General features: G+C 41.9%; 1 protein-coding gene across 2 annotated transcripts in view; it reads left to right on the top strand.

Moving 5' to 3' along the window:
* The window catches only part of LOC126473196 (collagen alpha-1(XVIII) chain-like), a 646,928-nt gene that overhangs the window by 539,019 nt on the left and 92,469 nt on the right, over positions 1 to 15,440 (top strand). For both annotated transcript variants that reach the window (XM_050100092.1, XM_050100091.1), the window contains exons 15-16: positions 5,401 to 5,550; positions 10,788 to 10,905. In XM_050100092.1, the coding sequence (XP_049956049.1) occupies positions 5,401 to 5,550; positions 10,788 to 10,905 (268 nt within the window). The remainder of the gene's footprint in view (positions 1 to 5,400; positions 5,551 to 10,787; positions 10,906 to 15,440) is intronic.

Below are 15,440 nucleotides of genomic sequence, written 5' to 3'. Positions count from 1 at the left end.
ACAAGCAGGCGCCGTTCCAAGAGGAATGCACAGCAGTGCATGAGCAGAACCAAGGAAGCTAGATCTTAGCAGACACCATAAGATCCCTTATCTGGATAGAACATATGAAGAAGTTGGCAAAGCATAGCCTGCGAAGAATATTACACACTTTTTTTCATACCTAAGAATCCTCGTGCCTCTGTTAGACACAGTATGATGTCGGGATAAGACTCATTTAATGGTACGATGTTTACAGCATTTGTTGTGACTGTTGCCTAGTAAAATATGTTGGTCAGACAGGCAGAAGTTTTGATTTAGTATTAAGAAAACAGTCTCAATCGCGTTTTTTTATTTATTTAGTGCCGCCTAGCTTCAGCCCATCGCAGGGGCCATCTTCAGGGCGAGCATACTGTGAAATTGCAACATATATCTTGGACAAAACTAATGGCAACCATCTTATAAGAGTGGATTACGTAAATATAGTGTTTTACCCCACTGGTCAACTGCTGGTGGCGTCACGTCTACCATGGTGTGGCTGGAGACAGTAAAGAATTTACCCTATGCCTCGGTTTACATAGCAAGCTATGAGCACGTGACCGTAACCAACGACTCCAGCAGTGACCAAAGGTAGATGTCTAGAATTAAAAATTGAAGAATAAATACAATTTGTATTAATTTAAACAAACCATGTTCATTTTAAAAAAACACTATTATATAACTAAACATAAAAAAGTATCCAGAATGAGATTTTCACTCTGCAGCGGAGTGTGTGCTGATATGAAACTTACTGACAGATTAAAACTGTGTGCCGGACCGAGGCTCGAACTCGGGACCTTTGCCTTTCGCGGGAAAGTGCTCTACCAACAGAGCTACCCAAGCAAATCTCATTCTGGAAACATCCACTCGGCTGTGGCTAAGCCATGTCTCCACAATATCCTTTCTTCCAGGAGTGCTAGTTCTGCTAGGTTCGCAGAAGAGCTTCTGTGAAGTTAGGAAGGTAGGAGACGAGGTACTGGCAGAACTGAAGCTGTGAGGACGGCTCGTAAGTCATGCTTGGGTAGCTCTGTTGGTAGAGCACTTGCCCGCGAAAGGCAAATGTCCCGAGTTCGAGTCTCGGTCCGGCACACAGTTTTACTCTGTCAGTAAGTTTCATAAAGAAATATGTGAAAAAACTTTTCAATGTCAAACTTATAAAAGAACGTTAGTAAATTACCTTATCTTCATTAAGCACAAAGTAAATAGAATACAGACATGAATTGTTTCCTTCCCCCATAGTATATTACGAATGAAGATAAGGTAACTTACTAACGTTCTTTTATAAGTTTGACGTTGAAAACTTTTTCACATACTTTTTATGTTTATTTATATAACAGTGTTTTTCAAAATGAACGTAGTTTTTAATTTTTAAGCCTAGACATCTACCATTGGTCACCGCTGGAGGCGTTGCTTACGCTCACGTGGTTATAGCTTGCTATATAAACCCAGGCATAAGGTAAATTCTTTACAGTCTCCTGCCACACCTTGGTAGACGTGACGCCACCAGCATTCGACCAGTGGGTAAAACATTATATTTACGTAATCCACTCTTATAAGATGGTTGTCATTAGTTTTGTCTAAGAAATGTATTGTAATTTCACAGTATGTTCGCCCTGAAGATGGCTGAAACCGGTCGGCACTAAATAAATAAAAAAAACGCGATTAAGACTGTTTTCTTAATACTAAGTTAATTTTATATCAATCGCTGTTACTCCACAACCATGTTGTCCAAACATAGAAGTTTTGATGTTGCATTTAAAGTATATTCTGATAAGACAAACTCAAACCAGCACTCAGTGCACACCTATGTGGTGAGTGACACTCCATTATCAACGTTTCCAAAAATCTAGAAATTTTAGATGACGGATCTGAGGACAATTTGCTTCATATTTAGAAGAGGTAGAAATAATGAGATGCCTTACAACTATTCCCGAGGTTCCTCATAATGAGCTAGTGGAATTATATCACCATTCCCTTTTACCAAATTTTGACTGGTTGCACAAAACATAGACTAGTGATTGTGGGGGTGGGGGGGGGGGAGGACATAATGAGGTTATCCTTTTGCTGTCACTTGTATATATATATATAGTGTGTGTGTGTGTGTGTGTGTGTGTGTGTGTGTGTGTGCGTGTGTGTGTGTGTGTGTGTATGTGTATGTGTGCGTCTGTGTACATGAGGAATCGTTACATTTTAATTCTTGTTGAATTTTTATTGTTTAAACATTTTAAACAGTTAAATTGTTAATGGTGTACAGCAACCAACCACAAACTTGTTTTAGGTTTCTTGATTCAAAAAGTTCCGCTACATGCTTCGAATTCATACAGTTCATCATCAGACGGATTTCACGCTTTCGTCAAAACATATGATGGGTTAGCTTGCTGATAAGCGGCAGTGAAATGTCCGTCTGGTAAATTTGTTTTTAGTTTTCCTGCAGCGGGTCATATTCGTAAAGTTCGTTGTATTTTTTCAATCAGAATGTGTGTGGCTGGTTGTTGTATAACATCAACAATTTATTTCACATAATATGCGGTTTTCAACCATGTCTTTATTTGAGAAAACAGCATTATTTTAAACACTCTCGTCGCATAAATATTTTAGTACGGGCGTGAAAGTTGTGGTTCTCGTACGCCCAAATCAATATATCATCATCGACTAGAGATCATGAGACTAAAATAAGCATTTTTTCCCCTTTTTTGGGTCACTGACAGTCTGACTAGTTTGATGCAGCCTGCGATGACTTCACGTCCAGTTCCAATTTCTTCATGTGAGAGTAGCACTAACACTCAATGTCCACAGTTATTTGTTGACTATATTGCAATCTTGTCTCCCCCAACTATTTTCCCCTGCTACAGCTCTCTCTAAAACTACGGAAGTTACTCCCTAACGTCTTAACAAACGTTCTATGATCCTGTCAGTTCTTCTAATCAGTGTTTTCCACATATTTGTTTCTGCCGATTTTGCAGAGGACATCCTAATTTCTTACCATATCAGTGCATCCAATTTTCTATATCCTTTTGTAGCATTTCGTAAAGTTCGTTGTAGTTTTTCAATCAGAATGTATGTGGTTGGTTGCTGTATAACATTAACAATTTATTTCACATAATACACGGTTTTCAACCACGTCTTTATCTGACAAAATAGCATTATTTTAATTGCCTTGTTTTTCGCTTTTCCCGGAGTTCTTGATTGACTAATAGGGATGGAGGTTATTGCTGAAACAACTAGTTTTCGGTTACATCGTTTTTTTTTCAACGGCAATTTAAGCTGACTGTTAAAACCGCTCAAAATAATCAGTTTCTGAAATCACCGATTTTCGGGTTTTTATTCCTATTACTTCCTTTAATAAACGCAGAAATCGAACAAAGATTGAAAAATTTTGGCTCCCTCACTTTCAAGATACATAGAATGAAAATATTAAATAGGCAAATGAAAGAAACTTAGTCCCTCCACCATCCGCTGGTTTTCTCGAAAAATGATAAGTGGTTTAACGCTACAAAAAAATCATAAGTATTTTCCTACTGATTCTAACTTTTCGAAACTCTGCTCAGAAATCACGTTTTAATCGCCGATCATATCATTATTTAGGCTTTACGAATAGTCAGTGCTAAAGGGTGAAAACTGAGGTTCAAGAACTCTATTTTTCGTGTTAATTTGTCCTTTATGAAGGGCTACAAGTAGGTAAAGGCATATTATATAGACACAGGCAGCAGATCAGATACTTTCTATCTTTATCGTAAAGTAAGAATGAATTGTTAAATTTTAAGTTTTCTCCTCATACGATGTTGCAAGTTTGTTGAGGCTCCTCCGGTTTTTAAGCTTTTAAAGCATTGCTTTGATATATATGGGAAAAGCGATCAGTGCTGTCTCAATAAAAATGCCGATAGAAATGTACAACAAACACATTCCATAATAATTGGTACAGCGTTGCTATGACAATAATGTACCTGTTATTTTTTTTTTTTTTTTTTTTTTTTTTGCACTATGGGACTTAACAGCTGCCGGCCGAAGTGGCCGTGCGGTTAAAGGCGCTGCAGTCTGGAACCGCAAGACCGCTACGGTCGCAGGTTCGAATCCTGCCTCGGGCATGGATGTTTGTGATGTCCTTAGGTTAGTTAAGTTTAACTAGTTCTAAGTTCTAGGGGACTAATGACCTCAGCAGTTGAGTCCCATAGTGCTCAGAGCCATTTGAACCATTTGAACTTAACAGCTGTGGTCATCAGTCCCGTAGAACTTAGAACTACTTAAACCTAACTAACCTAAGGACATCACACACATCCATGCCCGAGGCAGGATTCGAACCTGCGACCGTAGCAGTCGCACGGTTCCGGACTGCGCGCCTAGAACCGCGAGACCACCGCGGCCGGCAATGTACCTGTTACCATGTAACGAGGCCTATTAGATGATATGTGTGCATGGTCTTCACTGTTACTGCACTTTGTAAAATATTTCCAGAATAGGAGTGGTGCCATTCTGTAATACGACGACGACAATGAGAAACTACTGTATAGACCAGACAGGGCAGGTCTTACACATTGCATGTGCACATAAATCATTTAATGGCTATAGTACACCGTAACAGGTACACTACTGTCACAGCAATGCTGTACCATTTCTTATGTCACGTGTTTGTTGCTCATTTCTACCGGCATTGTTATTAAAACAGCACTGATCGCTTTTCCCATTTCTATTGTAACGCAATATTTCAAAGCAATGCAAATTTGACATATAAAAATACACTTTCTTTAATAAAGGTTTATTTGAAAATGAAAAAATTTAGCACTGCTCCTACGGCTAGTTGATTTTTCGGTTTTTTATCCGGTTATTAGTAAAAAATAAAAACCACCTGTTATAACCGAAGCCAAACATAGGCCTATTCCAAAAAATCACGGTTTTCAGAACCAATACACCAGTATCGGTTTTGACCGGCCGAGTTTTCCCATTCCCGTTCACTACTATAAAATGCTGCTCCATGCTGCGCTGTGATTCAGTGTCCACGTTAAAGTGTAGGTCCCTGGATAATTAGTTGGTTAAGTCAGTTCGAAGATATGAGGCAGGCAAGGGCATACCACTAGGACCATTCCTAGTAAAGCACCGTGGTGTTCAAAGTAACCTTAGCATTGATAACAGCTTTACTGCTAACCATGACAATGTTGTACCAGACACACATAACGTAAACAGGCACGTCTCCCTCGTTCTGTATGCAAATGTTACATGCTTGAGAACTGCTAATGTTTCTATGAAATATCCTTTGTTCATACAATGGCTTGCAAAGTAAATCTGCTATGTAGATGTAGATGCTGTAAAATTTATGTGGTGTCTTGGCGCCCTTGTTTTCAGCTCTGTCGTTGTTACTGTGTAATAAGTAGTGGTGTGTGGTGTGTGCAGAAGCTGGCGGTTGCCGGACCGCCGGGCCCAGCGGGAGAGAAGGGAGAGGTGGGACTTCCCGGACTGCCTGGAGCGGCGGGCGAACAGGGGCCAGCGGGCGAGGCTGGACCTCCAGGCCTGGACGGCGCGCCTGGACTCCCCGGAGCACAGGTAACTGCCGCACTGTAATGCCGCCCATTCGCAGCTCGACTGGTTCGCCGACCCGTCTGACTGTGTGTGGGCAACACAGTGACTGCATGGCAGACCCTGCCTGCCTGCACTGACATGGTATGTGCCGGCAGGTAACAGTCAGGGCTACCAGCTAGAGGTCTGCCGGCAATCCGACACAACCGTAAAGTCGCCCACACACAAGTGAACGGATTGAGGCTAATCCATGTGGCAGGGGTGGATGGCCGACTGGTTGGCCTGTGTATGGATGCCTTAAGCCAGGGCTTCCCAACCTTTTCAGCTGGTGGACCCCTTCTTCAGTCGAAAATCCATGGCGGGCCCCTAGTCTGTTCCCAATGACCCCCCATCCCCCCCCCCCCCCCCTCCGCGAAGTATCAATAGTCTTTGGTTTAGAGATGAATGAAAACAACTTGAAGTTCAAAAATCGACTTATGAAATAGGTAGTGCACTGACAAAGCAAGTTTAACATTTAATGATGCCTGGGGCCGCATACGTGCCAGCGAGTGCTGTGATTGGACGACAATGCGTATGCGTAAAAGGTTTCAACGCATCTACCGCCGTGAGCTGGCGCACAAACGACCTCCGTATTGTTGCGAAACATTCGATCAGAGAAGCCGCATTCTCCGGCACTAAACTGTGTATGCGTTCTCACTTAGGAACCGCAAAGGCTGCCTGGGAATGCGACCTGAAGTAGAAGTACACATTTTTGTCACACGAAAAATAGTGCTGAATTTGATTTTCACATTTTTATTCAATAATTTCATTATTTTTCACGATTTCATGAAGGGTGGCCACGGACCCCCTAGAAAGAGCCGGCGGACCCCTAAGGGGTCCGCGGACCACACGTTGGGAAGCCCTGCCTTAAGCCATCCAGCTGCCTGCAATGCCTCCAAATGATCTTCAGAGCATTCTTGTGTACTCACTCCACCACCATCACTGGTACAGGTACCAGGTAGCCGCCAGACTGCAGGCTGTAGTCTACAGGCGAGGAGGAATGGAAATGAGCCTCCTATCTCCCAAAAATTTTACTAGAAGTATCTTTATTTTTACATGCATAAATTTCCAAAATTTTCAGCTATTGAAGAAAATGGTACCAAAAGAATGAAGGCTCTCCAAAGCAGTAACAAATTTTATACAGGATGAGTCACTAATTATTGCCACCAAAAACAACTCCGAAAGTATGATAGGAGCTGAAAAGTTTGTGAGACTGAAGTTGCATGGACAACGGGGGCCATAATATGACATTGGTTTTTTGTTGCTAGGTGAGGTCGCTAGGTGAGATATGAAGTTCAACTTTGTTTTTGAAATGGGATGCTATAGTTGGTGCTTATTTTCTGATAGCTGCTGTCGAGAAGAATCCAATCATGTGTAACAGTAAGGTCTTTGAAGGTCTAAAAGGTGGCATGAACGTCCATTTACAGAAGGTGTTCGGAGTGATGACCATTGGTATCTGTGCAGTGCTGCAATCTTCTTATCATGGATTGAGTGGTATTCCTTATCACATTGGCACTTTCCGGAGCGCATGCTCTGACAATTCTCCCTCGCATATCTTCAGGTGTAGTTGGAACGTCTTTATAAACAATGTCTTTTACGAATCCCTACAAGAAAAAAATCCAGAGGCGTCAAGTCTGGCGAACGAGCCGGCCACAACGCATCTCCTCCGCGTCCAATTCAACGATTTGGGAATTGTCTCTGCAACTCATTTCTAGCCATCAGCGAAAAATATGCCGGACACCCATCATGTTGATACCACATTCTGTTCCTTATTCCTAAAGGTATTTCTTCCAATAACAGACCTAATGTTTCTTGCAGGAATGTGGTGTACTTACTACCATTAAGATATCCTTCGATGAAATAGGGGCCTATAATTCTGTCCTCCAGAATCCCATACCATAGGCTACATTCACCGACCACGGTTTTTTGTGTGCAACTTGTCGCAGCCGACATGAATTTTGAGCTGCCCAATAACACATGTTATGCAAATTAAAATTCCCATAGTTTGTGAATGTTGCGTCATCAGTAAATAAAATCAAATTAATAAATGTGTCATCCCTCTGAATCTGAAGTGGAGCCCATCGGCAGAATTCAATGCGACACATACGATCCGTACCAGTTAATTCTTGGTGGGGACTGATATAGTAAGAGTGATATTTATGGCGATGCAGAACACGAACAACACTACTCTGTCTCGTGCCAGATTTCCTTGCTATTTGACGCGAATTAACACAAGAATCTCGAACCACAGTGGCAAGAGTACCAATTTCCGTTTCCTCGTTAGTAACTTTCGTTTGCCGAATATGTTTCCGATGCGTTGAAGATCCAGCTGTTCTCAATTTATCATACACATATTTAAATGTACGACGTGAGGGTCAGTACGTTGAGGATACCTTTCAGTGTATAAGTCTCTAGCTCTCACTGATTTTCGTTGGCATTCTCCGTAAATGAGAAGCATATCAACTTGTTCTTCGAAGGAATGCATCATTCACATTCGCCTAATTTCGACGATACAAGTGTTACCGTTCCTATTAATGTTGTATTGCGAAACCGTCGAACGGTGTTTACATGTCAATGGCACATTAGGTGCATACGCCGTATTTGGCGAATATTTGCTATTTACATGATATACGAGAGAGAATTGTCAGAGCATGTGCTTCGATAAGTGTCGAAGTGATAAGGAATACCATTCACTCCATGATAAGAAGTTTGCAGCACTGCATTTATACCAGTGGTTATCACTTCGAACACCTGTAAATGGACGTTCATGCCACCTTCTCGACCTTCGTTGACCTTCAAAGACCTTACTGTTACACATCATTGGATTCGTCTCGATAGCCGCTATCAGAAAATAAGTACTAAACTACAGCATCCCATTTAAAAAAAGAAGTTGACCTTCATATCTCTGACGCGACCTCACCTAGCAACAAAAAACGAACTTCATATTATGATCCCCGTTGTGCCATGCAACATCTGTCCCACCAACTTTCCAGCTACTAGCATACTTTCGAAATTATTCTAGATGGCAAAAGTTAGTGACTCACACTGTATAATTATACGCTATGTTTCGTACAGGATATCAGTTGCTTTTTTGAAGGCGAATTCATGTGGATGGGCTTGCAACTCGACAAATTATAGAAAAGACTCCAGCCAGGTAGGGGGTATCCATTTATAGTGTTACAAATATTTAGATTTATCATTACGCTGGACATGTGATACTGAAACTGATGTGACGATGATTGAGGTGGCAAATGAAGGCAATCACAAATCTACAAAAGGTAAACACTAATAAGTTCATTTACAATATGCTCGCATAATGACTGAGTTATACATAACGTTGAAATGCTGTGAGGTCCTTTTGTGGTGCTGAGTCATATACGAAGAGAGTAATGTTCTCGATAGAAACGAATAGTCTAGAATTCTGATGCCGCTAGATGTCACTGATAACTAACAACACTTAGTAGCGTCATGATGCGTTGATGTAATTTTCCGACTGCAGTCTTCCATATTAAGGTTGATAAGTTTGTAGATTCACTGAGCCTGGGTCGAAGCTCTGAATTACGGCTGCTTAAAAAGATGCGTTAGCCAATCAGAGTCACAGGCAGTAAGGTCATGGGTAATTGGCGTCCTCTGGTGGCATCTATGTGTTCCCCCCTCCCCTCACAGAAACAGCAAGCGATGGAGAGGAAGGCGGAGGTTTAAAAGTTCCGTATCCTGAGTAGCTGTGATACTGCAAATGCAATGTTATATCTTTCAAAATTCGACAGCAAAACTTCAAGGATGGATTCCTCATGTACGAAGAATAAAAAACGTCTAGTACACGTGGCCTCTGAAATGCATACCTTAAGAGATATGAGCACCTCTTTGTCTTCGACACGGTAAATTATATCTCTTCTACTGCAAGCTCTTTGCTTTCCATAATTTGAGAGGAGATAGAATGGACCAAAACAAGAAAAATGTCAAGTGAACATGGATTCTAAATTGCATACCTTAAGAGCTATGACGACTTGTTCAACCAAAGAGATGTCGGTCATACTAGCGAAGATCAAGACGTGATCATAACTGTTCAGGAGTGCGCTTTAGATCCCAAGTTCAAAAGAAGTTTTTTCTTGTTTCGGTCAATAATACTTCATCTCAAAACGTGGAAAGCAAAGAGCTTGCAATAGAAGAGATGTGTTTTACAGTATTGAAGATGAAGAGGTGCTCGTAGCTCCTGAGGTATGCATTTCAGAGCCCATATTTACTAGACTTCTTTTCTTCCTGTTATATGCTGAGTTGGAGCTGAGTTTTGAAATATCCTGTATATTTAAACTATCAGTTTGAGTGACGGAGAAAGCAGAGGAACAGCGTGGAGTAAATTTGGTGTTACATGGCCTTCAATGGGTTGTCAGTGTGATTTTGCACAAAGGCGGACTCCTGTAAACATAAAGTACCTATGTGAATAGCTGTAACTGGCTGGAAGAAATAAGTGGATGAGGTGGCGTAAAAGTGACTCACACAGTCACATAGGACTCAGAAAGCTACGTAGGAGAGGCAACAGCCTGGTTCGGCTAGTAACTTCAGTGCGCAACCCGGCAGGCTGGGAATGCGACTGGCTAGCGAGGAAGTTCCCACATGGCACGACCAGGCAGGACTTTTGGGTTATCGTCAGCTGCGTACTGTACGGGCCAGGCTGCGAGATGCATGCTGAAACCTGCACCTTGCATGACTATGTTTGCAGCTACTCCAACACCTAGCATTCAGTTCAAGTCCTGAGTCGGTGGCAAGGAACGTGCCTTTGTCCCTTCCAGGCGGTGGATACCGTTCTGCATTTTTCATTTGTGAGGTGACTTGGCATAGATTTGGACATCTGATACAGAGACAAGTGTCTTCATCCCCAGTTCTCCTACTCACAAAAATTCTCCCCGTTTGCAATTCGCCCAAGCCACAATGGCAGTGGCGACTCTTATCTCTGTAAAAAAAAAAAAAAAAAACCTTATGTTTCGACGCGGCTACTATTGGCCACTGCCTTGAGACCACCCATAAAGTGCACATTCTGCTGAGATGACGCAGCAACAATACTGAGTCCTCATCTCAGACACTGAACTATAAACAGTTTAAGCATTTGATACGCAGTTCGCTCTGAACTCTTTTATGCTCCAGTCCCAAGCGCGATCACATACATACGTGTTGCTGCTGACAGCTAGCTAAACCACGTTTCTTCATCTGCGGCGTTGTTTTTGCAGGGACCTCCTGGGCCTCAGGGTCCTGTAGGACCGAAAGGCGACCAGGGAGCGCCGGGCTTGGACGGCACCCCGGGGATACCAGGAGCTGACGGCAAGGACGGCGCCAAAGGAGACAGGGGTGAGTCTACAGCAGGGAGCACATCTTCTATTTGTGTAGAGATCCCAGAATAAAAAAATTTCGTGCAACAATAAATTCCCTATCGTCAGATGTAGAAATTTGTTATGTTTTGTCATCTTAGGACATTTTACTAGTAATGCTGTTTTTGTTTTCGTTGTTTTCGTCGTTGTTGTTGTTGTTATTGAAGATGACGATGATGATGGAGGCGCTTAAACTTCTACAAACGAAGGTCAACGTAAATTAATTACATAACGACTAAACGTCAATGAAAAAGACAAATAATAAAATGATAATGACTATGATGATTAATGTACTCATAATGTCAGTCACCCTAATAATAATGTAGACGTCAAATATGACGAGAAAAACTACTATGGCGTGTCACTCATCTCGACAACACACAAGTTCCTCTCTAAAGCCCTTCAGACCTTGGAAGGTAAACAACTTGGCTTACAACAGGGAGAATATCGAGATAAAGTCGCTCTTGTGCCTTGAAAGTCATCAACCTTGCATCTGTTCTTTTACATCTGCAGTCTACAAACGAGAAGTTCATTGAGATATTTGTTGATTTCAATAAAGTCTACGACTCAGATGACAGAAACATATTACTCCAATTCATGAGAGGAATTGAATCAGATAACAGAAAAGAAGGGACTAACCAGCAAATGCTGAATTCTAGAGGAGATATATTAGATTCCAAAAACATAACGATAGATTTTTGGAAAGGAAGTGGTGTTTCACCTTTATCTTCAACACCAAAATCGTCCAGGAGTTGCACATAAACTACGTCATGAAGGGCTCAAGAACGGCGTAACAAGGCTACATGAGAACAGACCAGACATCGACTGCTTCTGCTTAACTTCCGTAGATGCGATCTTTTCTGATTTTCTAGGCACAGCCACAGAACAAATCAAACAACTCACAACCTTTGAGTCCAACAGAGAAATGCGTCTATATCATTCATCAACCAAACGCTAAATGTAGATCAGTGAAAAATCAAGTGGGCAGAAAAGTTCAGGGGCCTGGGAGAGTGGACAACACTGATATCGCCGAAAAAGAAATTTTCAGATCAAGGATCAACAAGATGGACGTGGATTCCATCCGACTAGAATTGTTTACGGCCAAACGCTCCACGTCGTTTAACGCAAAGCCCAGACATGATTTTGCAGTCTTTTGTCCAGAGACACTGTGTGCAGTAGAATGTCTCGCTCCGAACAGGAAAGGTCTGAACAAGAAGTAAGAAGCCAACGGGAAACAGACCTTAAACACGAACTCAGTCCCAGTAAAACAGACAAGAGAGTGTAGAAGACGGCAAAACGAAAAATTGTTATTGCATGTGACAACACGATGTGAAAAAGGATTGTTTACTACTGCAAGTTGTGACTATTAGGACACCGTAAGTAGAGTTAGTACTGTGTCAGGAGGCACTGTGGCGAAATAAATAAAAAAAATTAAATTTATTGGTTTTTTGAAAAGAGGAAAAATTATGGATATGGAACTGTAAATTTAGAATGTTTGAAAGGCTTTTTTTTTTCACGGACTGTATTGACCGGCTTGAATGCGGACAAATTCAGTGCTGCGTGAAATTTTACCTGTAATATAATTTACCATTCCGATTAATTACATTTTGAATTCTACGTCATTGTTGATTTGATCAGAGTTCTCACCTTAGACGTAGAATTAGTCCTCCTGCCACAATATTAATTCATTAGTCACCATCGGTGTTCTTCTCTTTGTTGACCGCGTGTATCTTCCTGAGTCGGCATCGGTTCACTTCACGAAGACGATGGAAACCAAGGAATACAATGCTACGTCACTTTAAATAATTCTCGTAAAACTTAGATACTTCTCACTATTTTTTATTCACAACACAATAAGACTTGCTGTGCTCGTCGCACAAACCATAATTACTAACTATATGGCTGCCTTTCCGCACACTCCAAAAATTACGTCCATCCTCCACAAGGCAACAATCGAAAGTGTCCCTTAGCTCCTTCTTGGAGTATGAAACAAAACAGAATCCAATGTGAACATTACAAAGATTATAATCTACATGCCTCTCAATTTAATCTTTGGCGCAGCCTTTAAGTTATTGTATGTCTCTGCGTCGGAATGCGTCATTACAGCACTCTCCCAGTTCGCGCCTTGCCAGTTTTCATAGGAAGGATGGTAGTGACCTGTGGTCGCTGGTAGGCGCAGTGAAAGAAGATTCGGAATTAGTTATTTATTTCCATAAAAGTACAGGTAGCGTTTTGACTCGTGCTTGGCATCGTCTGTCAATACGTGATGAGGAAACGCCTCGTAAGCGGCCTCCAGCCGCTCAAGGCGGCTGACACCGCACACTTCGACCCACACTGCTGCACAAGAGGTTCGCCGCTTGCGGTGGCCCCGGCACGGGCTGTATCGCCAGACTGCGGCAGTGACTGACGGCGGCGCGTGTATTGAACTTCCACACTCTGACTTGGGAGGTGCTCTGTCTCCTCCCGCTCACCACCCTTCTTCGTCATCCGTCGTACCGCGACGACGGTTGTCGAGTAGCTGTGAAATTCAACAATATGGGCCTGCCGTCCAAGTGGGCCCTACTCAGTCCGCCGGAATCTCAGAAACGCTGGTGTCCTGATCCTGGTGGGAAGGGAAGACCTCCAGGTCCTCCCATCTGCGACAATGGCAGACTGTGGTGTTAAACTCTGCAAATGGTGATTATGTCGCGGTAGCCATCTCTACTAGTAGTGGCTGATGTTGCGTGTACTGCGCAGGAAATCTACAACAGACTTTGAAAGGTGTCTACCGGGGCGCACTTGTGAGTGGCGCCCGAGTGTGATAAGAGTATTAAAGTAAATTAAAATGAAACTAGCATACTATAAACGATGTATGTCTCTGATAGGCTTTATAAAGCGAATCGCTGACTGCACGACGCAGAGTCAAAGATACTGCTTCTGGTCTGAGATTGTAGTGTTGGAGCAAGAGAGTGCGCTGGGCGCATGTTGTAGGTTGTTGCCTGTGAGCGAAAGACGATGGAGTAGGCAGTTTTTGCGGTGTGCTGTGTGAAGCCACCATGTGTTAGATTGAGGTAGGTATGTCAATATTGTTGAACATGGAAGCAGAAGACTACCTGCAAGCAAGGTTAAAATGTTAAACAATTCTGATTTTTGTTTTGCCAGCGCGTTAGTGTTGATGAGTTGGCTGATAATTTGTAATTGTTGAGTAACCCCAGAACGTACGTAAGCTGATTTGATAAAAAGGCTAGTTAGATATTTCTCTTTTGTAATTTTTCTATGATTTGTTAACAGAACTATATATAATTTGATGATTTGCATTTATGCCGGTTTAGTGAGGTTAGATAATACTTGCTGTGTAAATATCATTGTTTGTGGATCAGTTAGTAAATACGATATATTATTCCAACCAATATAACTTAATTTTTCAAATGTTTTTGAAAAGCAAAACTTAACTTGCAATATAATTTTGCTAAAAAAGCTCAGTGTTAGTAATTCACTACAATCAGTACGGCCTCCGTGTCCAGGTCATATGTTTTTCAAAAAAATTGGATTTTTCATAAATGTTTTCATTTATCAACCAAAACAATTTCATGTGCATTTCAAAGTATTACAGCTAGCACTGCACATCGCTGAGCCAGTAGCTAGTATATTTATATTGTTTTCGTGACAGACCAGAATATATCGTGTTACACCGTTGCTGCCTTAGGGTTAAGACATTTTAATTTATTTGTTATGTGCACAGGGACCAAAGTTGTCATTTTGAACAGGGCCAGTGGATTCAGTGCCAAATGGGCTGAATGTATTTTGCAGTGACTGTATTTCTTTATTGGTATTTGGAGTTGCTTTGCCCAATCAGTTCGTATAAAGTTTTTGCCAACAATAACACAGAGTAAGCACACCACTTACAACACGCTACATAATAAATCGAGTTGTGTATCCGTTCCACAATTCAGACTTTCGTTCAACGTAATCGTAAAGTTTATTTCTTTAAAATAACGTTACAACTTGTGCAAGAAGTCACTTCCCTGCAATCAGGGAATCGAGTGCGAACGTCATGTACGCCATCGATCGCTCTGACCGACTGCCGTATGAGCTAAACTCATAGGGTATTTATGGAACGAAATAGTGGCTAATGTTTACGCAACTTCATTCGTCATGACCGCATAGGGCTTGCCATTGCGAAGGTACCAGAGGTTTTCCTTCTGCTGTGCTTGGTTAACGAATTTGTTATAGCATAGATCTGGTTCGTAAAAGCTCTTGGTACCGTTTGTTGCATTCGCCTTAGTCTCTTTCGTCATGTAAGGAGGGTAACGTGACCCTGTTTCGCTGCTCTGACCCAGTACTTTACGCTGAAGTCTGCTACCTGGCTCGCCAGAAACACCGAGTTGTGTTTCGACCTGACCCAATCTCGGTGGTGAAATGTTTTCATTGCGGCCACCTTATGTCGACATTGCAATAATGTAGTGACATAGCTTCGCTCTGGGACGAATGGGCCCAAATAGACTGACTAGGCGGATTTGTGTATATTTTCTAGAC

Source organism: Schistocerca serialis, chromosome 4, assembly GCF_023864345.2.
Source record: "Schistocerca serialis cubense isolate TAMUIC-IGC-003099 chromosome 4, iqSchSeri2.2, whole genome shotgun sequence".
Lineage (NCBI taxonomy): Eukaryota > Metazoa > Arthropoda > Insecta > Orthoptera > Acrididae > Schistocerca > Schistocerca serialis.
This window is presented reverse-complemented; position numbering and strand designations above follow the sequence as displayed.